Source organism: Crocuta crocuta, unplaced genomic scaffold (genome assembly GCF_008692635.1).
Source record: "Crocuta crocuta isolate KB4526 unplaced genomic scaffold, BGI_CrCroc_1.0 scaffold225, whole genome shotgun sequence".
NCBI classification, from domain to species: domain Eukaryota; kingdom Metazoa; phylum Chordata; class Mammalia; order Carnivora; family Hyaenidae; genus Crocuta; species Crocuta crocuta.
In genome coordinates this window covers 879206-905524 of record NW_027530408.1, presented here as the reverse complement: position 1 = coordinate 905524, position 26319 = coordinate 879206, and the positions used below count along the sequence as shown (strand labels likewise).

The following is a 26319-nucleotide window of genomic DNA, read 5'->3' as shown; positions in this document are numbered from 1 at the left end:
CATCTTCACCAGGATTAAGGCTCTTTGTGATCGGAAGGGGGGAGAGAAAAAAGCAACCTGGTGCAAAGCAATTATGACAAGCTGGAGGCAGAGAATGTCTGTCCTCGGGCCTGCGGGACCTCCCTCTTGGCTCCTGCCTTCAAAACTGCCCCGAGCTGGGGGCGTCAGACCGCTCTCGTCCTCCCCGAGAGAGGCGGGGACCCCCGGCCCCCACCGCCTTGGACTGCTGCTTCACTCACCTCCCATTATGACTAAACCAGGCTCCTCCCCAACTGCCCATTTGGTCCTTATTTTTAGGCCATTCTTGGGAGAAGTGAGAAGGGAGGTCTCCCACCCTTTTCCCTCTCTCTCCGTAATCCTTCCCTCCAACAATTCCCAGAAAGAAGAGGAAGGGGAAACTGAAGCTGGGGGTCCATCTGCGGAAGAGCGGGCTTGCGCGGGGAGACGTGCTGGAAGGGCCTCCTCCTCAACAAGATTACCAGCCGGCGCAAAGGAGGAAAGAGGCGGGCTTATGGCCTCTTAGTTCCACTCCCCAAAAGCNTGTGCGCGAGCGCGCGCGCGCGGCCCCTCCACCTGCCGAGCCACGCCCGGGCCGGGGCACTTGGCTTCCACAGCTCGCCCGGGCTCTTCTCCGCGCTGCCCGAGAGGCGACTTTGTTACCAGTGCAGTTTGGTAGTGGATCCCTCCACCCCGCCTTCAGATAACCCGTTTGCAGGAAAATGGTTTTATTCTGGGGCTCGAAGTCAGGGATGGGGGTGCAGGCCTGGGTAGTGGAATGTGAAAAATGGCCAACCCTCTTTTTTTTTTTTATTTTTCCTCCTTTTCTGTTTTTTGCTGAAACAAACACAAAAGTCCCTTCCTACAGTCTGGCCAGGAGGAATTTGGAGGCTGGGGGCAGACTGAAGAAGATCTGGGGAGCAGAATTTAAAGAGAGCCACCACGAGACAGTGTCTGCAAGGCTTTGAATCTGCTGCCCTTTCCGCCTGTTTCAGGGAGCCTGAATCCAGGGTAACACTACAGTTTCTCTCCTGGGGGTCTGTCACCGCCCTCCCCCCACCCCACCCCCGGGGCCTATCCCAGTGTGGGGTCTGAGGCGGAGGCCCTGAGGCCCCAGCCCTGCTCTGTGGCAGTCCTGCCCCTTTTGGCTTGAGGCGCTGATGCTTTTAGGTCCTCAGGGTCCTCCTTGGGGGCTCTGACTCCCCTCCCTCCACCCCAGCCCAGTCTTGGGATTAGGAAGGGAAGGGGATGGGAAGGCTGGTGAGGGGCAGCTGCCCCCAGTGTCCCTGACTACGTCTGGGGCTGTGGCCTCCGAGTGCGCTTGGTCCGACGGGTGGGGGCTGAACCCACAAACTCGAACTGCTTCTGCCTCTCAGCGTGGTTGGGGAAGGGCAGCTGGCCCTGGTAGAGGCGCTTGATGAAGTGGGCCTCTCGTTGGTTCTGGCGGCTGCGGGAAGCCTGGCGGGGCCGACCCTGCCTGGTGAAGGCCATGAACCAGCCCTCGTGCCGGGCATTCTGGAAGGCCGTGTAGTTGTTCTCCAGCACAATCTCTGTGAACACGCAGTCCTTGCTCTTCCCACTGGGCTGTGGGGAGGGGGGAAAGAACGAGAGGAGGGGAATTTGTCCACCCTGCCTGTCTGGCTTATTTGCCTTTTGGGCCTATTTTGTGGGACCAAGGAAGGAACGACAGAAGATATGTGCCCAAGGATTTCTGCCTGGTGAGATGGGTGCCTTTGCCAGAGAGGCAAAAGTAGGAGAAAGGAGCAAGCTTTGCTTGGAGTCAGATCTGAACTTAAATACAGGCTTGTCATTTAGAAGTTGTACATCTTGAGCAAGGTGTTTAGCCATGCCGAGCCTGTTTCCCAAGATGTGGCATAAAGATCAAGATTATTGTGCAGTTCAGTGCATACCCAGTGGGCACTCTGTACACAAGCACACTCCTCAGTCTGGGCGAATGGTGCTGCTGGGTGGAGGAAAAGGAGGCAACAGTCTCTGATGAAAAGAAGGGGCAAATATTTACAGATTACAGACTGTCAGGAGCCACACAGCCACCCATTTGACCCTATAGATAACCTTGACACTATGCCCATTTTTATAGATGAGAAGCCTGAGGCTTAACCAAAGTAAGCAAGTATTTGGTTAGAACAGCCAGAAGTGGAAGCCAGGATTGACAAATGCCAAAGGAAGTGGACTTCTCCCCCCAGCAGTGCTGGACCTGCCCCTGCAGGGTGGTTACACCAGCAGGCAGGCAGTGTGCATTTGCTAGTTGGATCCTGCGGACCCCACTGACCTTGGGGAAACTAGTGGCCTTGTATGAATGCCCACTCTCAACCCTGATCAGCACTTAAGCCTCAATGTAGGGGCTAAAACATGTAAGTGCTAAAATTCTGACTCATTGACATTGGGGAAATACCTCATAAATCAGAGCTGAAGATCCATATGGGTCAGTAAGTGTCCTCAGAGGGCTTCTTGACCCCACAGGGACTCATTTAAATGGAGAAACCAGAGTGGCCTAGTGTTGGCGTTTGTGAGTAGCCAGTCCTGGCTTGGGCCTAGTAGAGGGGAGTGAGGGTGTTGTGGGGCACGCAGTACCATTGATTCCTTAATCCACTCCCCCTCCTTCCAGGTCTCACCTTTCCGATGAGCTTGCCCCTCTTGTTCATACAGATGTATTTCTCGCTTTCAGCACCCTTGATGCGCACACGGCTTCCAAATGTGTCCGTCTCCACTATGAGTTTGGCTATGATGGGGGAGGGGAAGGAAGACCTCTGTCCATTGGGGTTGCTGGCTCAGGGGTATGGCAGGCCCGCCCCCCCCAAGCCTGACCTCCGCACTTGGGTGGGGGCCACCGAGAGCCCTCCTCCAAGAGGCTTCTCCCTGTTCTCCCACTGTGGCCCCTGCCCTGGCACAGGATCTGGGGATAGACCAGGTTAGGCCGGCCAGCAGTGTGAGTGGCCTCTGGTGAGGGCTGGGTCTCACCAAACTTGTTGCCGTCCTCCGCGGTGGCAGAGATGCGACGCCCGGTGACCTGCACGTGCTTGCCACTGGTCCGGCTGTAGAGCTGGTACTCACGGATCTGCCGCCTGCTCAGCTGGTCAGTCATGGCGCCCTGGTCCCTCACGTACTGGTTAAAATTAGGAGACGGGTGATTCTCCCCCTTTGCGGTTACCAAGGGAAAAATAGTGTCAATTTGCTTTGGGTGACACACCACAACTGGTCCATCCAGGGGAGAGGGGTGTGTAGGTGAGTGTGATGGGGGCAGGCCATTTGTCCTGGGAAGCAGAGGTGCAGGGTGAAGGGTGCAGATGGCCATGGTCTTCCCAGGCCAGCGGGTGAGCCAGTCATGACCCCTTGGCTCCCCATCTGCCCTGGAGCAGAGAACTGGTGGCTGCCCAGTCTTGGGGGACACTTGGCGATGCAGTGCAGATCTGGAATCATGACTCTGGTTGCTAGATGCAACCTTCACAGTTATGGTACCCAATTCCCATGTCAAAGAGGTACCCTGGATGACCCAGCTGATTAGAGACAGTAGCGCTGTTCTACCTTCTAGGACTGGAGGTTGTCCCTTCTCCAGAACTCCAGGGTCTTGGCTTCATTAGCCAGGATAACCAGAGTTCTCTTTCATCCTCCCCACTGGTCTTTTAAGGATCCTACCCCCCAGCACAGGCACACACACGTGCACGTGTGCACACACACACGCACGCGCATACAGCAGCTGGTCTGTTAGGCTTACCAGAGAGCATTATGGAGGCTCTAAGACCTTTTGTTTCGGCTCCTGCAACACCCCTGTAAGCATTTCTTTTCAGCACCAACTGTGGAATCCTGAGCTCATGCCCATCTCTTCTGCCTTTCCCCCTGGCTGCTCAGGACCCTCAGGGAACCGCGTCCCCCTTTCAGTCAGTGTTCCTTCCGCCACTTAGGGGTGAGTGCCTTCTTAGTGGAGGGAGGTGGAGGATGCAGCAGTGAGAGGAGCTATCAGCAGTGGCCCAGGCCCTCCAGTGAGCCGCCTGCCTGTGTCACAATGTAACAGAGCCTCGTGGCCAGTGGGGGCGATACTGCTGTCTGCCGACTGCCCGGTTCCACCCATGCAGGGTGCAAAGCCAGGACCATTACCTTCTTCGGGCTTGTCTCTCCTTACCTATCTGCAACCCTGAGTGGGAGAAAAAGACACCACTTCCTGTCCTCTATCTCCAGGAAGGTGCAAACCAGATGACATTTCTCAGCTGCAGGTGACAGCAACCCTTGGCTAAAATGTGTCTATCTCCACCTGTATCCTACTGGCCCGTGTTGGAACAGACTTTCTGTACTCTAGATCACTAAGGCCACCTTTATCCCAGGCCCAGTGGAAACCACCTAGACAGACCTCGACCCAGATCAGCATCTGTTAGGGGCCACTCTTTTGTTTAAAAATTTTTTTAATGTTTTATTTATCTCTGAGAGAGAGAGAGAGAGAGAGTGTGAGCAGGGGAGGGTCAGAGAGAGAGAGAGGGAGGCACAGAATCTGAAACAGGCTCCAGGCTCTGAGCTGGCTGTCAGCACATGCAGGGCTCAACTGTGAGGGGCCACTCTTAGGAAGAGGGAGGAGCAGGAAGGATCAGCATTGAGCAAGGGGGCAGTGGGTGAGGGAGCAGCTCCAGGCTGACCCTGTAACCTGCTCAAGGTTAACCCTTCGTGTGTGTGTCACTGCTCATTTCCGACTCCAGCTAGGCCACAGGCCAGGAGTGCCACCAGGAGCATCGCCCCCCCCCCCCACTGCANTCATTTCCGACTCCAGCTAGGCCACAGGCCAGGAGTGCCACCAGGAGCATCGCCCCCCCCCCCATTGCCTATGAGAGGAGGGTCTGGACATTCAAAGCAGCAAAGTGCACCCCGTGCCCCACCCTAGAAAAACCTGAGGCCAGCATTTGGGGTGAGGGCCTGCCTTCCTGCCAGGGGGTGGGGTCTGGCTGGCCCAGGACCCTCGAAGGGGTCCAGCCTATCCCCAGCCCCCATCTCCTGGCCCAGGTTCAGGCCCTCCGCCCCTCTTGGCGGGCAGCCTCCTTCTGGCTGTCTGTTCCAGGTCAGGAGCAGAGAGGCCCCCCCGAAGCCCCCTCCTCTCCTTGTCCCCCTTCAGGCCCTGCACAAAAGCAGCCCCACGCCCCCCCCACAGCCCACAACCCACAAGTCGCTCTCCCCGCGGGACCTGGCCTGTCCCTTTCATGTTCCCGCTGCAGGGGGACCTCCCCTTCCACTGCTGCAGACAGCTGCTTGTCAGACGGCCCCTCAAGCATGGCTATGGTCCGGCCTGCCGGCCCCCCCTCCAAGGGGGGCGAGGGGGCACTTCAAGGGGGAAAGGACAGCTTTGCCACCTTCCCTGAGTCCTGAATGGGGCCTCAGCCAGGCCATAAACGCCCCGGCCAGCCTCACCATTGTGCTAATTCCCCTTCCAGAACAGGTTGGGCCCACCCCCAGCCCCCTCCCAGCCAGGCTGGGGGCTTTCTTCTTGCTCTCCTTGGATGTGTGAAGCAAAAGGCCTGGAACGGGGGCTAGAGCAAAAGGGGGAAGAAAAAGGGGGGGAGTTGTCTCTCTCTCTCTCCCACCCCCCCACTGCTTCAAAGGCAGCCCCTTTCCCTCTCCCAGAGAAAAGGCATTTACCTTCAAAAAAAGTCCCCACTGGATATGAAGAGAAGCGGGCCTCTGGCCTGGGAAAGCCAAGCGATCTCTCCCCAGAGCGGTTCTGGACCAGTGCATTTTAATAGCTGCACTTTTATGGAGGATCACAAAAAGGGACCGAGCCTCGCACAGGGGGCTGAGGCTTGGGGTGGGGGTGTGTGCATTGGGGGGGCTGACATAGCGTGGGGGGAGTGTGGAGATGCAAACCCTGAGTCCTGTCCCAAACAAACCCCTTTGGGCTTGACCTCATTGCCCTGTAGGTAAGGAGTCACCCCGCCCTGGCTGAGCATTCTGACTGCCCCGCTGTCCCCGGGACAGTGACTCCCCAGGACATCTGTGGTGGTGGGAGTGGGGTAGTAAGTAGAACACACAAGTGGTTTTGCATGAAAACCTGTCTTTTTAGGTACCTCCAAGTACAAGCCTCACCTGAGTCATCACCTCCGCCCTCTTCCACTCCAGACTCCATCCCTCAAGACTGGGCTGCCCCATGCATTTAGCCTTGAGGGGAACCCTTGCGGGGGTCGGGGGTGAGGGTGAGGGGGGTGGGGGGGGTGGAGAGAAAAGCAGAAACCCCAGGACACGTAGGGAGAGTCATGGAGGGAGGACAGATACAGACCTCAGTCAATCCCCACATCTGCCCTAGCCCCTTCTACCCGCCTCCAAAGGGTGACACCAGCCCCCTCCCTCAAAACCCATCTGGATCCAGGGAGAGCCAGAGCCTGCCTCTGTCCACCAAAAGGAGGCTACCCCCACCAGCTGGGTGGGGTGGGAGAGATGGAGAAATGGAGAAAAGCTAGTGGGGGGCGCCCGCCTACCTGAGTTTGACAGCAGAGAATCAGTAGCTGCAAGCACCTGTGTGAGAAGACAAGGCAGACCCTGGTGTGGGTGCCAGCAGCCAACCCAGGGCTAGCACGCAGGCCCCCCCTTGCCTCCCCTCGCCCCTCTGTGTGGGAGTCCCGGTAAGATTAGGTCTGCCCCAGGCTGCAAATGGCAACAAAACTTCAGTTCAGAGAGGCAGTGCACTTACAGAGTGAGGTTGGGCAGCAGGCGGGTGGCTCCCATCGCCGGAGAGATTTCTTGGGGCGGTTGCCCCCCTGCCCCCAAACTCAGGAGCAGATATGGGCAGTCCCCAGGGGTAGAGTCCCAGAGAAGCCAAGGTCTCTTCAAGCCACAGGTTTTCAGGGGTGAGAGGAGGAGAGAGAGGGGAGGAGGAGGAGGAGAGAGAAGGGAGGGGAGAAGGAATGGGGGAGGAGGGCGTAATTGGGAGACTGAGGTGTGAGGTGTCCACCTTCCTGGCCAGTGAGACAGCAAAGCAGCCGCTGCTGGCGGGGGCTGCCAGCCTCTTGCTGGGCTACCCGAGCACAGAGGATGGAGCTGTGGAGCCTTCTTGATAAGGAGGCTAGCCCCTGTGGTCTCCCACGTTTTTCGTGACCCTCAGACCTAGACTAGAGGGTGCCCCCTCCCTTCCCAGGGCCAGCTCCTTCTGCCCTCAGGTTTGATGCCCCACCTCCCCAAGGGTGAGCGCAGGTATCATTCCGGGCCAGGGGTTGCTGAGTCTGGCTCCGGGTGCGGAAATTCCCAGAAGCAGCCTTAAAAGGAGGAGCCTCCCTCCAGGGGGCAGGCGGTGGGCTTGGCTAGAAGCGGTTGCTTCCCCTGCCTCTGTCACCCCTTGCTCCCCCTCTCTGCTGTCTGGCCACTGGGATGGAGGTGTTAGGGCTGTCCCGATGGCAGCAAATAGTGGGTGCTGCAGGTTGGGGGCCAGGGAGGGGGAGGAAGGTGCAGCTGTGGGAGGACCACACGATGGAATCTTAAAAGCTGGCCTGACATCTCAGAGACAGACTCAGGGGAGCTGGTGCACTGGCACAAGCAACTTTCCTCTGAGCCTCAGCAGTTTTGTCTGAGAGATGGGGGCAGCAGTGCCTCTGGATGCTGATGGACCAAAAGAGATAACGGCTTAGCAGATGTCCAGTGTGTCATATGTTCTGGCCTCACTCACCCTCTTCTCCAGGGCAGCAGCCATCCCTAGGGCCTCCTCCCCATGCCCACCAACCTCTTCACATGGCCTTTGGTACTATCCTGCTCTGTACCATGTGGGTAGGACCCCATCCTACAGACAAGGACACTGAACCATACGGGGAGGGGGTAGTTAGCTCAGAATGGCCCAGCCAGTGAATGGCCGAACTAGGTTCCTAAGGTCCATGTGGATCATGTCTGGAGCCTTTCTGCTGTATCCATGCTCTCCAGGCTGCAGTACCTAGGTCCCAGAAGCTGGCGATCAGGGACTCATGGTTCCTTCCCTACAGAAGGTGGGTGATGGTGGCTGTGGAAGGGTGAGCATGCTTAGAGGGATCTCTGAGGGAAGCCTCCTGTGTAGGGTAGTGGAGCTCACACCTCAGCTCTGGGCTCCCTGGAGGTCTCAGTGCCTCCAGGATGGAAACAGAAAGGGAAATGCTGGATGTGGATGTATTTACCTAAAGAGATGAGCAGGAGGGCGAAACTCTCACCTCCAAGTCTCCACACCTTCCAGAGCCAAATCAATCCACAAAGTTGTCTGCCACCCCTCCCCCCTCCCCCAGACATGCCCCAAGGCCACCTCCTGGCCACCTCCAGCTGTCGGGCTCCTAGCCCCGCCCCCCGAGCGCTGCAGGGACTCAGGGCCCTGCTGAGCCTGAGCTGGCCTGGAGAGTGCAGGGGTAGCTCCCAGTAACTGGCAGAGTCCAGGGCTGGAATCAAACAGAAGGGATGTCAAAACTGGAAGGAGTTTTACAGGTTCTTCATCTGGTCCAGCCTCCTCACTCACTAATGAGGCCCAGCAAAGGTCTCAGAGCTAGTCAGTGGCACAACTCAGACAAGGTGCCAGGTGCCCAGACTCCCAGTCCAGTGCTCATCGTTGTCTGAGCATGCCCCAGACCGTCCCACATTTCTGCTTTGCCCAGCTGATGCTCCTGACCATTTCCATCTTCCATATTTGTTCCATTTGGGGGCTCGACTTGACTCTGCCCCTTTTGTGGAAATCCCCATTTCTCCTGCTGGGACTGATGCTGGCTCTGGCTCTATTCTTTGCAGGCCTTTGACCTCACCCACATCTCCACGAGCTCCTAGCTCCCAGGTGGAGTACTAAAGGCTACCTCCTCCTGCCCTCAGTCCTGGGATGACAGTTAAGAGCAGATGCAAGAAAGAGATAGCTCTGCCTTGAGGTTCTGGGGTAGATGTGTGCGCTAGGGGATGGAATGTAATAAGGAGGCAGATTTGGGGAGCCCCATCTAATGCTGTCTGGACTCCAGGACTCTGAGCCTGAGTGCCTGGTTCCTATCAATGGGGGAGGGGCCTGTTGTCAGTGGACAGCCCCCCAGTCAGGCCTGAGTCTCCATGGTAACAGATGCCAGCAGTCAAGCTTGGCCTTGGGGCTCAGCCAGGGGCTGGTGCCAGGGGCCTCTGGGGCATGGCTGGGTAGCCTGTTTCATGGTGTGACATCTGCTCCTTGTCCCTTCTCATTGTGCACCTGCAGGCCTGCCTTTCTGACTCAGCTTGCTCCTTTATCCCCATGGGAAGGCCAGTGCTGGGCTCTGAGAGAGGAGGCCGCATGGAGAGTGTTCCATGGATTTTATCCCCATACCCGGGCCCCGGCCTCTACCACCTACAGCAAGTCCCTTCCCTTCTCTGGTCTCAGCTTCCTAATTTGTAAAAAGGAAATGGCTATTATCAGTGCTGTCAAAACTGCCACCATGAGTATCAACTGAGATGGGCACTCCATGGAAAGTACCAAGTGCCACAAGAATGGAAACAAGGGGCATAGACCCTTCTATATGGTCCAGACTCAGTTTACCTAAGTTTTGACTGACTCCCTTGACTAGAGGAGATGGAGAGAGAATGGTAGGGTTCATTAACATTTATGGGGGGAGGTGGCAGGAGGTGATAAAGGAAGTGAGAAGTAGCCTGAGCTGGTTGATTAATCCCCACCCCCTAGTGCCAAGTTCAACACCCCCCAACTGAGGCGTCTCACGCCTGCTCCCTCTAACAGCCCAGCTGGTGCAGACACAGAGCCTACCTGCAGACCTGCCACTTGTCACCACCTGCTATGACCCCAGCCCACCATTTTCCTGCTGAAAAGCAGAAGGGCTGGGGCTGGAGCAGGGCAAAAGGCAAATGGACACTTACAGTTCAGAGCACCTACCATCCTTGCTGTTTGATCCCCACTGCCTGCCAGCATATGGACATCAAATCAGGAACGGCTTAGCTGTTGTGTGCCCTTACGCACAGAGCTACGGCTGAGCCAGGCTGCTGGGGCACTTGACTCGGTGAAGTGAAGGGAAGAAGCACCTGTGTGAATCTGTGCTTTGCTATAACTGGCTGGGGGCTGCCCCTCCCCAGGGTACCGGTTACACCATGGACTTCATTCTTAACTACTGTTTTCAGTTTATGAGACTTCATAGGGCCCTGGCTGCTCTGCTGTCTGTCCCAGTCATTCCAGAGTGGTTCAAGAGAAGAGCTATGGGGCCAGGCTACCTGGTGGTGAACGTGACTCCTCCACTAGCTCTGTGGCCTTGGGGGCAAGTCGTTTCACTGGTCTGTGCCTCGTTTTCCAGGTCTGAGAAATGAGGCTTTACAGAGTGAGTCCTGGAAGGCACTCAGCGCCTACCTCCCAGCACGTTTTACTGGAATCCTACTAACCCTCTTTCTGCTTGCTGTGCCTGAGGCCCATTGCATTGCTTGGTTGCTGCTCCTGGGAGTGTCCAGCCAGCTACTCGTGGAGCCTGCTGCCCTCTTATTGTCAGTCTTCTCCTTTGAGGGACTTTCTCTCCTCTCCTAATAGGCTAATTCCAGGCTGGAAAGGTGCTGTTTCACTCCCCTCAAAGCACTTGACAGTAACTGAAGTTTTGTTGTTGGCTTTTGTGTTTCCACTAGACTGTAGGGGCCTTGAAGGTGAAGAATTTGTCTTGTCTACCCTGGGTCACTGTGGCATGAGGCCATGGTAAATGGTTGCTTCCCAGCTGGAGTCCGATGTGAACCCATGTCCCTTGTCGCTCTCTGGGTGACCGTGGGTCAGTGGCTCATTCTCATTTGCTCGAGGGTGGGCCAGTGCCCACCTCTGTGTCCTGGGGTATAGGAAGCAAGCAGCAAGGATACTAGCCTACCCTCCTCAGTCTCCTCCGGCATGAAGAGAAACTGAAGCTGAACAGGAACACACAAGGCTGGTTGCTGACCTTCCGGAACCCATGCCTGGGGACCCTGGAGAGAGGCCAGGGCCATCTCCCCGTTGGCCCACTTTAGGTTTGGCCAGGGGGGCGGTGCAGGAGAGGGCCAGGGAAAAGCCCAGCAGAGGCCCTGCAAGTATAACCCCCAGGGGGAGGCCATCTGTGTGTCACAGTGGGTGAGCCAGGCTCCTAAGTGGCTGTGCACGCCTGGGAGAGGGCAGGAGGCCAGAGCCATGCAATGGGTCATTCAGCTCCTTGCCAATCCTCTGTTGCCTCATCCTAACAATTTGTTGAGCCCTGTGCCCATAGCTCCGAGAATTGCCCTGGCGGAACCCTAGCTTGAAGGTTCAGTGTTTACCTGTCCACCTCCTGTAAGAGGCCCTCCACAGCTTCTGCAAGGCCTGCCTCATCTGCCCTGCCTAGGAGGGCTTCCGTGAAGGTCCAGGCCTCTGTGCTCCTGCGTGACACAGATCTTCACACAAATGAACAGGAGCTCACCCAGAACAGGAAGCAAGCCTGGGAGAGCAGCACTAGTATGGAGCCTGAGCCTCCGAGGTGCCAATGGATGTCCTGTCTGTGCATTTGACAATGAACACATGTGATTAGGGCCAGGAGAGAAGACCCCCAGGCTAGTCTGACAGAGGCCAAGGCCCTTCCCGGAGGGGGCAGACAGCTCTAGCCCTTTGGCTCTATACCTGGAAAACCGGCCAGAAGGGAGGATGGACACAGGAAAACCCACAATGGGTGGAGCTCACTCCCTCAGGCCAAGGGTACAAAGTTGAAGCTGGGCAAAAGGTTGAGACCCTTGTTTTTTGGGGAGTTTGAGGACATGAGAGGGAGATAAAATAGCAGAATAGAACCCAGCTGGCTGGCTGGGGCGCCTCAGTCCAGGTGGCGGGCCGGCCACCAGGTCCGGGTGTGCTGGCACATGGCCGCCCTCTGCCGGGCATACGGGCTCACTGCAGCCAGCAAGAAGGACAGGCCCCTGGGAACAGATGTCAGAAACAAGGTCCAGGCAAAGCAAACTTTATTGGGGCCCTGAGGTCAGGGCTCTTCCCTCCAGGTCCATCTGAAACTCAAGAGTTGGCATGTGGGCCCCTTGTGTTGCCCCCAACAGCTCCGTCACATTCAGACTCAGACGGAGAGAGGTTGGGTGGGGGGAACATGGGCTCACAGCACACCCCGAGGAAGGTCACACTGCATGGTGCTCTAGCTGGCTCTCCCTCGGTCATGACACCAGGCCACTCCTGGCTCCTCATTTCTTGGACCCCGGCTTTTTAGGTTTGGGTGTGAGTTTGGCCTATGGAGAGAAGGGAGGGCACCAGTGTCCTGCTCCCTCCCTCCGCCCCTGGGAGGACCAGCCCCTTCTCCCAGCACTCACCTTTTTCACAGGACTCCTGTCTTTAACGCTGGGTCTGAAATAGGGTGGGATGAGGCCGGGGGAGGAGATGAGGGTGGGAAAGAGAGAGAGCTCAGCCGGATACCAGTAGTGCCCACTGGAAAGCAGGGCCCTAGCCACTTCCAGGAAAGCAAGGGGCTGTGATCTGGAGAGCTAGAAGGCTCTCCATCTGTCCCCTGCCGGGACCACTCTGACTCTCTTATTTTAGCAAGAGGTGTTTTCTTCTTAGGCTTCCATCTGCTTTCTTTTATTTATCACAAATAAGTCTTTTTCATTATAAAAGTAATGTTTAACTACATTGCACAAAATATAGCAAACAGAGATTCAATTACTTGTTTTCTTTACCTCCCACCAGTATTAACATTTTGGTGCGTTTCCTTGCAGGAGTTTTTGCTTTTTCTTCTAAAAACATGTGAAATAACAGGATTTAAGATCCTGTTCTTTTTAATTCTATAAACACTTTCCAGGATGCTATATTCTTCATAGGCATTATGTCACATTCCACCGGGAAAATGTGACCCAGCTTAATCTACTATATTGGTAGACACTTAGAATGCTTCCATTTTTCACTACTGCTTGAATAATGCAGTGGTCAGTTTCTTTGTGCGTATGATTTTCCCTACATTTTGGATTGGATCCTTGGGAAAGGGTTGCCATGAGTGGAATTAGGTCAGAAGATAAGAATACTTTGATGCCTTCCAGAAAGGCCGTGTGAGCCAGCAGCAGCAGCAGCACACCTGAGTGCTCATACACGTGTACACACGCCAGACTCTTTCTCGCCCTATAGGCCTCAGCTCTAAGATCTCAGCCACGTTAACAGATGGAAAGAGTTACCTCACTGCCTCCTCTTCTTTTTCCACCTTTTTTTTCTGGGAAGCAAACACAAGCAGTATAGGGACAGTTAGGGCGGGGTCCAGGGCCAGAACAGCCTCCTGCTGAGCACCTGGTGGGGCCTGAGGCCTCTGCACACTCAGGCGCACTCAATTCAGGAGGCCTGGCCAAGGTTTCTGAGAAGCCTGGCCAGGGGAGAAAGGCAGTCCCTCCCTCACCTTGGCAGTGCCTGTGTGCTTATGGGATGCCAGCCTCTTGACTTGTTTAATAGGGGTCTCCTCCTCTAGGGACACATCTACATTGACATCATCATCGTCGTCGTCATCGCTGTCATCTTCCTCCTCTTCCTCCTCCTCCACGTCCTCCTCCTCCTCCTCCTCCCAGGATGGGTCTGAAGTGTCTATGAGGGTATGAAAGGGAGCAGGGACCCTGAGCTCAGGTCCCTGCCTAGCTTCTACTCCCTTATTGGTCTTGCTCTCATAGCTGCCCTGGGGAAGCCAGCACCTTCTAACTCCTACAGACCCTTTCTGGCCTTTCTGGCAAAGTGGAAGCTTGGGTGGGGTGAGGGGTCCGGGACCCCAGAAAGCTGGGGTGGCAGAGGATGGCAGGGAGGTGGCAAGCTGTGGCTCTGGCTGGGAGGGAGTCAGAGGAGTGTGAAGGTGGGCGGAGAGCACGAGGGAAGGGAGGAAACGGAAACAGCCGCTAAGGAATTTAGACTCATCCTAAGGGAAGTGGAGCCCGCCAGGGTTTTTGGGTAACAGTACCCTGATACAGAGGCACAACTGGGCTGAGAAAGATATTAAGAGAGTCAACAGCACATGATTTGCTAGAGTCATCGCTCCTCCAGCTACGTACTTCACGGCACCAAACATTTTACGTGCAGGCTAGTACTAACAGTCATGCAGACTGCTTCTCCCGGAGGATCCCATTTACTCCTCACAGCGGCTCTTTGAGGATGAAACCAAGTCCACCCCCACCCTCGTGTCCCAGGCAAGAGGACTGTGGCCCACAGAGGACAGAGCGGAGAGGTAAGGAGAACTTCCAGTCCAGGCTGCCAGTAGTCACGGCGCCTTTGAAGGTTTTGTCTAATAATTCAAGAATACCTGTTCCATCCTTGGCGCCCTGCGAGGCACTGTAGTCAGACCCTCCTCAGGTCCAAGCTCTGACTTACCATAACATTCCTGGCCACTGAGGAACACAGGTCCAGAGCCAGCCCGGAGCTGGAAAGTGACTGGAGGAGAAAGCTCCAATCCCATCATGACCTGCAGAGGGAAGGACATAGGGGCGGGAGCAGAGAAGATGGGCTCGCTCAGGCCTGGCACCTGCCTGGGGGCTGGTCTCCGGCAGAAACACTCAGAATTTATTCTCTAGACCCCAAGTACACATACTTCACAGGTTCTCTGGACCTCACTGTGTTATCAAGCCCTTGGCCCTTCCTGTTGAGGTGGATTCAAATGGAAAGGACTGAATCTGATAATCCTATTCTTGTTAAAAGATCACAGACAGGCTTCTAAGCTGAGGGGCAGCTGTTAGAGAAGTCTGATAGCTACAGATTAAATTGTGTCCCCAAAATTCTGAAAAAATTTTTAATGTTTATTTTTGAAAGAGAGAGATAGAGAGAGAGAGAGAGAGGAAGGGGCAGAGAGAGATGGAAACACAGATTCTAAAGCAGGTTCTAGGCTCTGAGTTGTCAGCACAGAGCCTGCTGTGGGGCTCAAACCCACAAGCTGTGAGATCATGACCTGAGCTAAAGTCACATGTTTCACTGAGCTATCCAGTTGCCCCCGTGGCCCCCAAATTCTTATTTGAAGCCCTAACCTCTAGTGTGATAGTATCTGGAGATGAGGCCTTTGGGAAGTAATTAGGGTTAGATGAGGTCATGAGAGCTGGGCCCTCGTGATGGGACTGGTGCCCTTGTAAAGAAGACCAGAGACTTCTCTCTGTCTCTGTCTCTCTGTCGTGAGGACACAGACAGCAGGCGGCCATCTGCAAGCTAGGAAGGTGGTCCCTACCCAAATCTGACCACGCTGGCACCCTGATCTCAGAGTTTCAGCCTCCAGAACTGTGACAAGATAGATGTGTGTTAAGTCCCTCACTCTGGTACTTCATTGTGGTGGATGAACCCGAATAAGACACTAATCAAATGAGAAAAGCAGATGCAAAGTTGTATGTACAGTACTACTTTTGTCTTACATGTGTAGATATACATATGAATAGTTAGAATTCTATTAAATAGTGCGAACCATAATTTCCAATGGACAGTACGGTTTTTCCTGATACATCTCCAAACTTTCCAAATTTTCTACTGTATCAATGAAGATACTCATATTTACTGACTTCCTATGGTGCCAGGCCCCATGCTAAGCATTTTACCTGCTTTCCTCTTTTAACCCCTCACAACATGTCCATGATGGAGGTGCTATTCCTTTATAGAGGAGGAAACAGAGGCTTAGGGAGATTACAGTTTCTGGCTCAAACAGGAAGGAGATAAGCGAAAACTGAAACTCTGTAGCCACCAATGCCTAGAAATGCTGGATAAAATGTATTCCAATGTTTTTGCTGCCTGGATGAACAGCAGGACAGAAGGAAAATGCCCCGTGCCCCAGAAAGGAGGGCGCTGTGGCGGCTGAAGGGAAAATGTGCCTGAAAACAGCCCCGGCCTCAGGTTTGAACACACACTTACAGACAGGAGACAGGTCACGGGGCCCGCTGATTGGGGGCTGGGGTCCTCCACAAGTACACGTCAGGAAGGAGATCCAGGGTCAGGGGCGAGGACAGGGAACTGAAGAATCCCAAACCCACCCACCAGGAGCTACCCTCCACTGAAGGAAGGGAATAAGGAAATGCACGTGGGATAAAAGAAGTCTCCTGTGAGAACCTAAAAGACCATGGCTGTACCTGCCACTCACACCAAGCCTGAATTCACTTGGGGGGCACTGCCAAGCCAACAGACCCCAGGCTCCCAGGCTGGTAAGTCCTGGGACCAACAGCAGGCACAAAGGCAAAACCACCCTCCTGGGGCACTGTCAATTTTCCTCATACGGAATTCTCTCAGAGAAACAGCAAAACCCAGAAGATGCCTCACTGTGTAAAATGATAAAACCTACAAGGCACTGTCCTGCTAGAGTGAGCAGAAGGAAATGAGAGGACTGCAGACGGGTGCAGCCAAGAGCCGGAGAGAAAAGAACAACAGTCTAGCAGTTACAACATAGGTTGATGGAAGTCAAATGAACACAGAAGTAGGAATCAGAACCATAAGAACAAAGTATTAGGCATAACAAGAACCAAATGCAACTTCTAGACTGAACTAATGGTCAAAAAGCAGAATATACCAGCAAAGCAAGGATCAATAAACTAGAACCATGCTGTGAAGAAACAACCCAGTACATAGCACAGAGACACAGATGAACAAAATATGAAGGAGAGGCTGAGAGATACGGAGGACAGAATGCGATCCAACATGCATCTAACCACAGTAAGGCACTAGAAACAAGACAATCAATGTGCAAAGTGATAGCCAAGAGCTTTTAGAAACAACCAAAGACACAGATCCTCATGTCCTGGAAACCTAAGTCCTGAATAGAGAAATAAAAGTAAATGTACATCTGCACATCCCATAGTGAAATGGTATATAGCAAAAACAAAGAGGTTATCTTAAGACAAACCAGAGAAGAAAGACAGATTCCCAAAAAAGAACAATAGCCAGACAGACCGAGGGTTTCAACAGCAACATCAGGAAACAGAAGAAGAGAATGACATCTTCAGTGTTTTGAGGGAAATTACCTCTCTGTACAGAATTATACACAAACTATCATGAAGGAATGAGAGTAAAATAAAGATATTTTCAGGCAGAGCCCAAGTAAGTTCACTACTCCCAGACCTATTAAGAGAGATCTCAAAAAGATGACAGTTGAATTGAGAAGGAAGTGGATACAAGCAGCAGTGGTGAGCAAGCAACTTGGGCAACAAAGACAAGTCCAAGTAAGCATTACTGTAAAATAAAATAGTGCTAGTAATGACTCGTATTGAGTGGGTTTACAGCAAGTTGAAGCTAAAACACTGCATGATAACAAACAATATGCTGGTTAAGAGGGTACTCAGAAAAGTTCCCTGGATTGTCTGGAAGAGAGGAATAAAGCATTAATTTAGACTGCTCTTGCATGATTGTTTAAAAAAAAAAAAAATTAAGGTTAACTACTAAAAAGTCGAGGGAGATTCTACAGCTTCCAAACTAGTAGAAAGGAAAAGGGGGAAAGAAACCTTAATCTAATAAAAGACAGAAAAAGGAGAAAGAAGAAAAAAATGAAAAAGCAATGAACACAGAAGCACAAAGTACAGGTTACAAATAAATCCAAGTATGACAGCATCACAGTAAACATAAACATGTTATTGGCCATATAGATTAAAACAAAGTTTAATTAACTTACTGCTTATATGATACATGCCTAAAACATAAGCACAGAAATGTTGCAGTCAAGATGTGGAGACATATTTGCCAGATGTGGCAGGGGCTTCTCATTGCTTATCCAATATCCATTCTTCCTTTTTTCCATAATATCAGTGCCCTGATATTATTCAAATACAGTACTTGCCATAGACCGTATTCCCCACTTTCCTGTGCAGCTGGCTGTGACTGTGTTACTGATTTCTGGACCAGTGAGTTGTAAGCAGAATTTGGTGGGTGGTGCCTGTGTGAAGCCTTCTTTAAGAGGCAGAGAAGTAAGAAGAGCCCCTTTGGTCTCTGTTTCTTCTTGTCTATTACCCTAAATGCAAAAGTGCTGGGGTTGCAGCAGCCTTCTTGGGCTGTAAGGTGATCCTGTGGATGGAAGCTTTGAATCACGGACAAGAGAAAGAGAAGACTTGGTCTTTGGTGGCTATGTAGTCATCTCAGCAGCCCTGGATTTCTTCTATCCAAGACAGAAATGAATCTCAGATGTGTCTGGGTCCCTGTAGTTGGGTCTCTGTTACCACAAGCACACCTAATTAAAACAAATATGAAGCTAGTTGTACCATCTGGTGAATGATGTTGATAACGGGGGAGGCTGTGTATGTGTGGGGGCAGGTGGTATATGGCAAGTCTCTGCATGTACCTTCCTCTCCATTTTCTTGTACACCTAAAAAAGTCTTTACAAAAATTAAGCTGTCTGTATTTGTTAGGATTAGGCTTGGTAACAAGCAGCAATTAACAGTGGCTTACACAAGCTAGAAGCTTGTTTGTTCATCACAAAAACAAAATCCAGACATAAGCAGTCAGCTGTGGGTATATTGCCCCTCAATCACCGGGGATCCAGGCTCTCTGTACTGTGTTGCTCCACCATTCTTAGTACATGGCTTCCACCTTCTGGCCCAGGATGGCTGCTCACATTCTAGCCATCACATCCATATTCCAGCCAGCAAGAAGAAGGAAGGGATAAAAGTGGTCGCTTGATCTCCCTTTAAGGATGCTTTACCACTTCTGCTTATATTCCATTGACCAGAACTTCATGGCCATGCCTGACTTATTCTTGGTAGTCTGTGGTCAGCTAAAAGTCATAAATTCCATTACTAAAGAATAAAGGAAAATGTATATTGAGAGAAAACTGGAGAACAAACTAATAGCAGATGATATAAGCTTTAATTCAATAAGCATTTTATGGATAAAGGAGATCATCACATAATGCTAAATTGGTTTACCAGGAAGATAATTCTTTAAATTATATGCCCCAACAACGTAGTCTAAACATCCATAAAACTACAGTTATAGTATCAAGACTGAAGGAGAGACACAAAGATTAATGAAATAGAAGATCCAGAAATAGGGCCACACAAATATGTGCAACTGATTATTGATAAAGGTGCAAAATCAGTTAAGGGAGGAAGGACAGCTTGTTCAACAAATAGTGCTGGAGCAACTGGATGTCCACAGGCAAAGAAATAAAGCTTGACCTAAACCCCACAGCTTATACAACAATTAACTCTAAACAGATCATGGACTTAAATGTAAAACATAAAACCATAAGGCATTTGGACAAAAACAAAACAAAACAAAACAGAGAACATCTTTGTGATCTTGGACCAGCCATAGAGTTCTTAGACTTAGCACCAAAAGTCATGAAAGGAAAACTGATAAAATGCATCTCATCAAAATTAAAAATGTTTTGTTCCATAGAGGTTCACTGGAAAAGATAAAAGGAGAAGTTATAGACTGGGGCTGAAAATATTTGCAAACTATAGGCTTGACAAAGGATGAGTGTCTAGAATATAAAAAGAATTAGCAAACCTCAATGGTAATGAAACAATCCAAGTAAAAAATGGGTAAAAGACATGAACAGACATTTTACTGAATATACAGATGGCAGACAGACACACGAAAGATGTTCAACATCATTAGCTATTAGGGAAATGCAACTTAAAAGCACTATGAGATATCACTACACATATTTCAGAAAGGCTATGAAAAATAAAGACAATATTTAATGTTGGTGAGGATGCAGAAAAAGTCAATCACTTCATGCATTGCTGGTAGAAATGTAAAATGGTACAGCCACTTTTGAAAACAGTTTGGCATTTTAATAAAGTAAGCATGAAACCACTATATGACCCAGCAATTGTACTCCTGGGGATTTACCCTAAAGAAATGAAAACTTAGGCTGACATAATTTTTTTTTTACATAAATGTTCATAGTAGCTTTATTCCTAATAGCCCCAGAGTGGAATCAGCTCAGTTATTCCACAGATGAATGGTTGGACTGTGGTAAAGATATACCATGGAATATTACTCAGGAATAAGAAGAATACCATAATAATAACTTCAGGGAATTATGCTGAGGGGAAAAAAAAGCCAGTTCCAAAAATGTTACAGATGTATGAAACTACTTCTAGGACAAAATTTTATAAAATGAACAGGTGGACAGGTCGGTGATTGCTTAGGGTTAGGGATAGAACAAGAGGCAGAAGGGAGGTGGGAGTGGTTATAGAGGGCAACATGAGGGATCCCTGTTCAGTCTCTTGGCTGTGGTGCTAAATATATGAACTTAGGTAATGAAATCGTATAGAACAAGATGGCTGGGTTATATCAATGTCAACAGCCTCATTTCAATGTTACATTACAGTTTTTGCAAAATGTTACCTTTGGGAAAAACTGGGCAAAATCTCTGTCTTATTTCCTATAGCCCTATGTGAATCTATAATTATCTTTAAAAATTCTAAAAATACAGGGAGCCCAGGTGGCTCAGCCAGCTTAGCATCCAATTTCAGCTCGGGTCATGATCTCACAGTTTGTGAGTTTGAGCCCTGTGTTGGGCTTTGTGCTGACAGCTCAGAGCCTGGAGCCTGCTTCATCTCCCTCTCTCTCTGCCCCTCCTCTGTTCATGCTCTCTCTCTCTCAAAAATAAAGATTAAAAAATTCAATTAAAAATATATATAAAGCAAACAATAAAATTTTAAGAGGAATCCACTGAAAATCCACAATCAAAATAGGAATTTTTAACACATTTATTTTGGTAACTGATATATCAGGGAGACAAAATGTATAGGTTCGAACACCATTAAGAAGCCTGTACTTGGATTTCTCAGTGGAGATGAGAGAAGCAGGGACAGACAGACAGCATGAGCAGGAGAGGGTCAGAGAGAGAGGGAGACACAGAATCTGAAACAAGCTCCAGGCTCTGAACTAGACGTCAGCATAGAGCCCGACATGGGGCTCGAACACACGAACCATGAAATCATGACCTGAGCCGAAGTCGGATGCTCAACTGACTGAGCCACCCAGGCGCCCCAAACATAAAAATTAATTTAAAATTTTTGAAAAAAATAAATGTAATTTGCTACATAATTAAGGGGAAAAAATCCCCTTATAAATGCAGAAAAGAATTCCTGGACAAAACTCAACAACCATTCATGATAAAATATCTCAACAAATTAGAACCAGAAGAGAACTTCGTCATCCTCATATGAATTCCAACATAGTCACACCATTTTACGATCCCACCAACAGTATATGAAGATTCCATTTTTCCCACATCCTTACAATACTTGCTGTTGTCTATAATGATCATGTAATCATAAAATGGTGTGACTATGTTGGAAACTAAGTGGCAGTTTCTCAATATGTTATATATGTAAAGCTACCATATGACCTAGCAATTGCACTCCCAGAGATATGCTCGAGAGCAATGAAAACATGTCCAAAGGTTTGTACATGAATGTTCATAATAGCATTCATAATAGACAAAAGGTAGACATAAAACAAGCATCTATCAACTGCTGAATGGATGATTTCATATATATCCATATGATGAGTATTATTTGGCAATAAAAAGAAATAAAGTAGTCGGTTAAGCATCTGACTTTGGCTAAGGTCATGATCTCGCAGTTCGCGAGTTCGAGCCCCATGTGGGCCTCTGTGCTGACAGCTCAGAACCTGGAGCCTGCCTCAAATTCTGTGTCTTCTGCTCTCTGCCCCTCCCCTGCTCATGCTCTGCCTCTCTCTCTCTCTAAAAATAAAACCCCCAAACCCCCAAAAAACTATTTAAAAAAACATTATGCTATGTGAAAGGAGTAGTCACAAAAGATCACACATTTTGTGATTCCACTTATATGAACTGTCCAGAATAGGCGAACATAGAGAGACAGAAAATAGATGAACAGTTGTCTAGTGCTGCGGGTGAGTGTGGGAAATGGGGAGTGACTGCTAGTAGGTATGGAGTTACTTTTGGGGGTGAGGAGAATGCTCTATATTTAGACTGTGATGGTCATACGATTCTTAATTTACTTAAAAACCATCTATACATTGTAATAGGTAAAGTTTGTGGCATGTGAATTATCTTTCAATAAATACGTTAATACCATTTTCAATAGCACCTAAAATCATGCAGTATGTTGGGGTAGATCTTACAAATTTCCAGTTCCCTGAAAACTACAAAATACTAGTAGGAAAAGTTAAAGATGTACATTAGAGGAAAAAGTGAAAGATTTAAACAAATACAGAAACATATGTTCAATTATTAATGACTAAAAATTGTTAAGATGCCAATCACCCCAAAGTAGTCTATAGATTCAATACAACCTCAGTCACAATCCCAACAGACTGATTTTTAAAGAAAGCCTATTTTGAAATCTATATGGAAATGCTCAGGACCTAAAATTGCCAACACAATTTTATTTTTTATTTTTTTAAATTTTTTTAATGTTTTATTTATTTCTAGGAGAGAGAGAGACAGCGTGAACGGGGGAGGGTCAGAGAGAGAGGGAGTCACAGACTGAAACAGGCTCCAGGCTCTGAGCTGGCAGTCAGCAAAGAGCCCGACGCGGGGCTCGAACCCACGAACCGTGAGATCATGACCTAAGCGAAAGTCGGACGCTTAACCGACTAAGCCACCCAGGCACCCCTGCCAACACAATTTTAGAAAAGAAAAACAAAGCTGGAAGACTCACACTAATTTTAAGACTAACTATAAAACTATAATAATCAAATCAGTCTGTCATGAGGGTAAAGGTAAAAATACAAACCAATGAAAAAAATACAGAAATACATGCATACATACATAGGCAATTGATTTATGGCAAAATGCCAATATAATTGTATAGTGAAAGGATAGTCTTAAAAAAAAAAAGTAGTGCTAGAGCATTGGGTATTAGCTTGGAAAAAAAAAGTGTTTCTCTATACTTACTTTATACCATACAAAAAATTATCTGGAAATGGAGGAACACACAGACTTAAATATAAGAGCTTAAACAATAGCACTTCTAGAAGAAAACTTAGAAAAAAGGCATTTGTGACCTTAGTCAGGGAATGGTTTCTCAGGGAAAAAAAAAAAAGAAAGAACCGTAAGAGAAAAAAATGCCAAATTGGACTTTATAAAAATTAAAAACTTGTGCTCCTCAAAGAAATTATTTTTTTTAAATTTTTTAATGTTTTTATTTATTTTTGAGAGAGAGACAGACAGACAGACAGACAGCATGAGCAGGGGAGGGTCAGAGAAAGAGGGAGACACAGAATCTGAAGATAGGCTCCAGGCTCTAAGCTGTCAGCACAGAGCCCAATGCGGGGCTTGAACCCACGAACCGTGTGGTCATGACCTGAGCCAAAGTCAGATGCCCAACTAACTGAGCCACCCAGGCGCCCCCAAAGAAATTATTATGAATGAAAAGGCAAGCCATGTACTAGCAGAAAATATTTGAAATAAATATTTTTGATGAAAGAATTATATCCAAAATATACAAAGAACTTTTATAACTCAATAAGATATAACTCAATCAAGAATAACTTGATTAAAAATGGGCAAAACATCTAAACAGGCATTTTAAAAAAGGTATCAAATGACCAAACAACAAGATGTTCAATATCACTAGTCATCAAAGAAATATAAATAATAACCACACTGAGATGCCACTATACATACGGCTAAATTTATGAATGGCTAAAATTAAGGTTGACAATGCAAAGAGTTGGTGAGGATGTGGAACAACTGGTTGGAATGTGAAATGGTGTAGTAATTTGGAAAATAATTTGGCAGTGGTCTGTAAGATTTAACATATGCAAGAGGATGGGAGGGGGGAAATAAAGTTTAACATATGCTTACTAATGATCCTGCAGTTTTACTCCTAGGTATTTACACAAGAGAAATAAAAACATATGTGCATACAAATACACTCAAATTTCATGGGAGCTTTATTCATAGTATAACTAGAAACTACCCAGGGCGCCTGGGTGGCTCAGTCGGTTGAACGTCTGACTTCAGAATTTGAGCCCTAACAGCTCTGCTGTCAGCATGGAGCCTGCTTGGGATCCTCTGTCCCCCCCTCTCTCTGCCCCTCCCTTGCTCACACTCTCTCTCAAAAATGAAACAATAGTGGAAACTAATTTGACAATAAACTATTTGTAAAAAAAAAAAAAAAAAAAAAGAAAAAATAAAAAACTAGAAACGATCCAAATGTCTGTTATCTAGTAAATGAATAAATAAATCTTGACATATATATGTATTTGTAGAAGAGAATGTTATTTAGATATAAAAAAGGAGCCCATTTCTGTTTCACCACCAACATGGATAAATCTCAAAAGCATTATGCTAAATGGAAAAAAACCAGGTACTAGAGACTATGTATTACACGAGTCCCTTTAAATGAAATTCTAGGGGCACCTGGGTGGCTCAGTCGGATAAGCGTCTGACTTTGGCTCAGGTCATGATCTCACAGTTCGTGGGTTCGAGCCATACATCGGGCTCTGTGCTGACAGCTTAGAACCTGGCGCCTGCTTCAGATTCTGTGTCTCTGTCTCTCTCTGCCCCTCCCCTGCTCTCTCTCTCAGAAATAAATAAAACATTAAAAAATTTTTAAAAATAAATAAATGGAATTCTAGACAAACAGAAGATAGTGAAAGTAGATCAGTGGTTGCCGAATGCAGTGATAGTTGGAAAGAGCTGACGGCAAAGAGGCATGAGGAGATTTTGGTGGGGGGCAGAGGAGATTTTCTCTACCCTGACTGCAGTGATAGTTACAAAATTTGTCAAATGCATCAAGTAGTATACTTAACATTGATGGATCTTATTATATGTAAATTATATCTCAATAAAGCTGATATAAAAACTGACTCAAAGAAATTTAAACATCTAGACCTAAAACTTAAATGACAACAGTTTAGAATCAAACCAGTCCCACAAAGTTTGTTCACTTCCTTACTCATTCATTAGATGTTGACTTTCTACAATACGCCAGTTTCTACAATATGCCATAATATACTACTATCTAGGCACTATGGATAAGGCAGTAAATGAAAGAGGCAAAGTCCTTGCTGTCTTGGAGCTTGTATCCTGGCTGGGGAGAAAGACAAGGCACATATGAAAACGGAAGCCAGTGATGGGTTCCATGGGGGAAAAGCGGTTATGGAAGGGTAGGAAGAGGGGATGTGGTCTGTGGTCATGGAGGACTTTTTTTTTTTTTAAAGTAGGATTCATGTCAGACACAGTGCCCCAGCTCACGACTGAGACTATAGACCTGAGCCAAGATTGAGAGCCCAACCAGCTGAGCCACCCAGGCGCCCTGGGAGAGATTTCTTCAGTGAGATGACGTAAGAGCAAGGGCTGAAGTGAGGGGCAAGTGAATTCCTAGCATGGGGAACAATAAATAAGAGTCCCAGGCGGGGGTAGGTTTGGAATTTTCAGGGTACTATCAAGAAAGCTAGTGTGGTTTGAGCAGGGTCAGGGAGAGGAGAGGAGCAAACGGTGAGATTAAGAGAGGTTCTAAAGCGTGTCTACCAGGTGTGCCACTCTTAATGGAGAAACATTTAGAAGCATTCCTTTAAAAATATACATATATATGTCAAGAAAGGAACAAGGACATCTACCATTACAATCTTCCCCAATATTACACTGGAGGTCCTAGACAGGGTGGTAGAATTAAAAAAAAAAAAAAAAAAGACACAGAAACTGTCATTAACAGTGATGACTTATGCATAGAGAACTCAAGATGAATTATTAGAGATGAGAGAATTTCTGGATACACAGTCAATGTGGAAGTCATCAACGTGTCCTGTCTCCAGCATCAGAAGGTTTCAAAACGTGATTTTGAAGAGGGTTACTTGCCCAAGCTAGTCAAGAGGGAGCTGGGATGGAAACGGGGCTCTCTGACTCCTCAGTCCAAGGGCTATATGGGCTCCTGGCGTACCCCGCCTTTGTGTCTGTCGACGCCCACCCAGGCTCACCATGGGCAGCACCGACGCCTGAAGAGAGGCGATGGTGACGGGCTTGGTCTTCTTGTCTTCCTGGCCGGCTGGGGGCAGGATTTCCACGAGATTCATCTCTTCTTTGGCTTTCTCCCCCAAGCAAATCTGAGGGCGGTGGGAGACAGGCCACCTCACCGCCGGAGGGCAGCCCTGTTCCGCCTGCGGGGGCCCGAGAGACCCGCCTGCTCCCCCGAGCCGCCCACGTCCCTCCCGGCCGCACCGTACCACCCGCTGCTGGGGGCCGGGGCACCCACCGTACTGAGCAACAGCTTACAGTCCTGCTTCCCTTCCTTCTGCGGTCTGACGGTCCAAGTCCGCCTGTCCTGGTTTAGCTCACAGCCTGCGGTAGGAGGGGGGCGAGGGGGCCGGGCGGGCTCAGGGAGGCTCCCCGTCTCTCCGCCGCCGCCCTCCCCACCCTCCACCCACCGGGCCCCCACTCACCCCAGAGCACGGCTGTGGGCGCCTTCTCGGCCGCGCTGCTCGTGCTGCTGCGGTTCATGACTCTGGGCGCCGGAGCCCGGGTCCCGGCGGCTGTGAGGAAGGGG

The 26319-nt window shown here is 49.5% G+C and overlaps 2 protein-coding genes across 6 annotated transcripts in view; both read right to left on the bottom strand.

Annotated features, from left to right (window-relative positions):
• Nucleotides 1-1081: 1081 nt before the first annotated feature.
• Nucleotides 1082-9859, bottom strand: FGF17 (fibroblast growth factor 17). Of its 3 annotated transcripts, XM_077766581.1 has the most exons (6): nucleotides 9824-9859; nucleotides 6677-6810; nucleotides 6465-6501; nucleotides 2977-3154; nucleotides 2631-2737; nucleotides 1082-1581 (listed from the first exon to the last, which is right to left on the bottom strand). In XM_077766581.1, exons 1-6 carry the CDS (start codon nucleotides 9857-9859, stop codon nucleotides 1288-1290), a joined length of 786 nt encoding a protein of 261 aa, XP_077622707.1. In that variant the 3' UTR covers nucleotides 1082-1287. The 3 variants fall into 3 exon arrangements, with proteins under 3 accessions (XP_077622707.1, XP_077622708.1, XP_077622709.1); XM_077766582.1 differs by lacking the exons at nucleotides 6465-6501; nucleotides 6677-6810; nucleotides 9824-9859 and adding an exon at nucleotides 3731-3947; XM_077766583.1 differs by lacking the exons at nucleotides 6465-6501; nucleotides 6677-6810; nucleotides 9824-9859 and adding an exon at nucleotides 3731-3947 and having other exon boundaries at nucleotides 2977-3121.
• Nucleotides 9860-11854: 1995 nt separating this feature from the next.
• The window catches only part of NPM2 (nucleophosmin/nucleoplasmin 2), a 14885-nt gene continuing 420 nt past the window's right edge, over nucleotides 11855-26319 (bottom strand). For 2 of the 3 annotated variants that reach the window (XM_077766576.1, XM_077766575.1), the window contains exons 2-9: nucleotides 26216-26305; nucleotides 26029-26114; nucleotides 25754-25879; nucleotides 14246-14336; nucleotides 13293-13474; nucleotides 13078-13112; nucleotides 12226-12259; nucleotides 11855-12144 (exon numbers count right to left, since the gene is read on the bottom strand). In XM_077766576.1, the coding sequence (XP_077622702.1) occupies nucleotides 12100-12144; nucleotides 12226-12259; nucleotides 13078-13112; nucleotides 13293-13474; nucleotides 14246-14336; nucleotides 25754-25879; nucleotides 26029-26114; nucleotides 26216-26273 (657 nt within the window). In that variant the 5' untranslated portion in view covers nucleotides 26274-26305 and the 3' untranslated portion in view covers nucleotides 11855-12099. Of the gene's footprint in view, nucleotides 12145-12225; nucleotides 12260-13077; nucleotides 13113-13292; nucleotides 13475-14245; nucleotides 14337-25753; nucleotides 25880-26028; nucleotides 26115-26215; nucleotides 26306-26319 lie in introns of those variants that run through there. The other variant, XM_077766577.1, reaches the window with a different exon arrangement.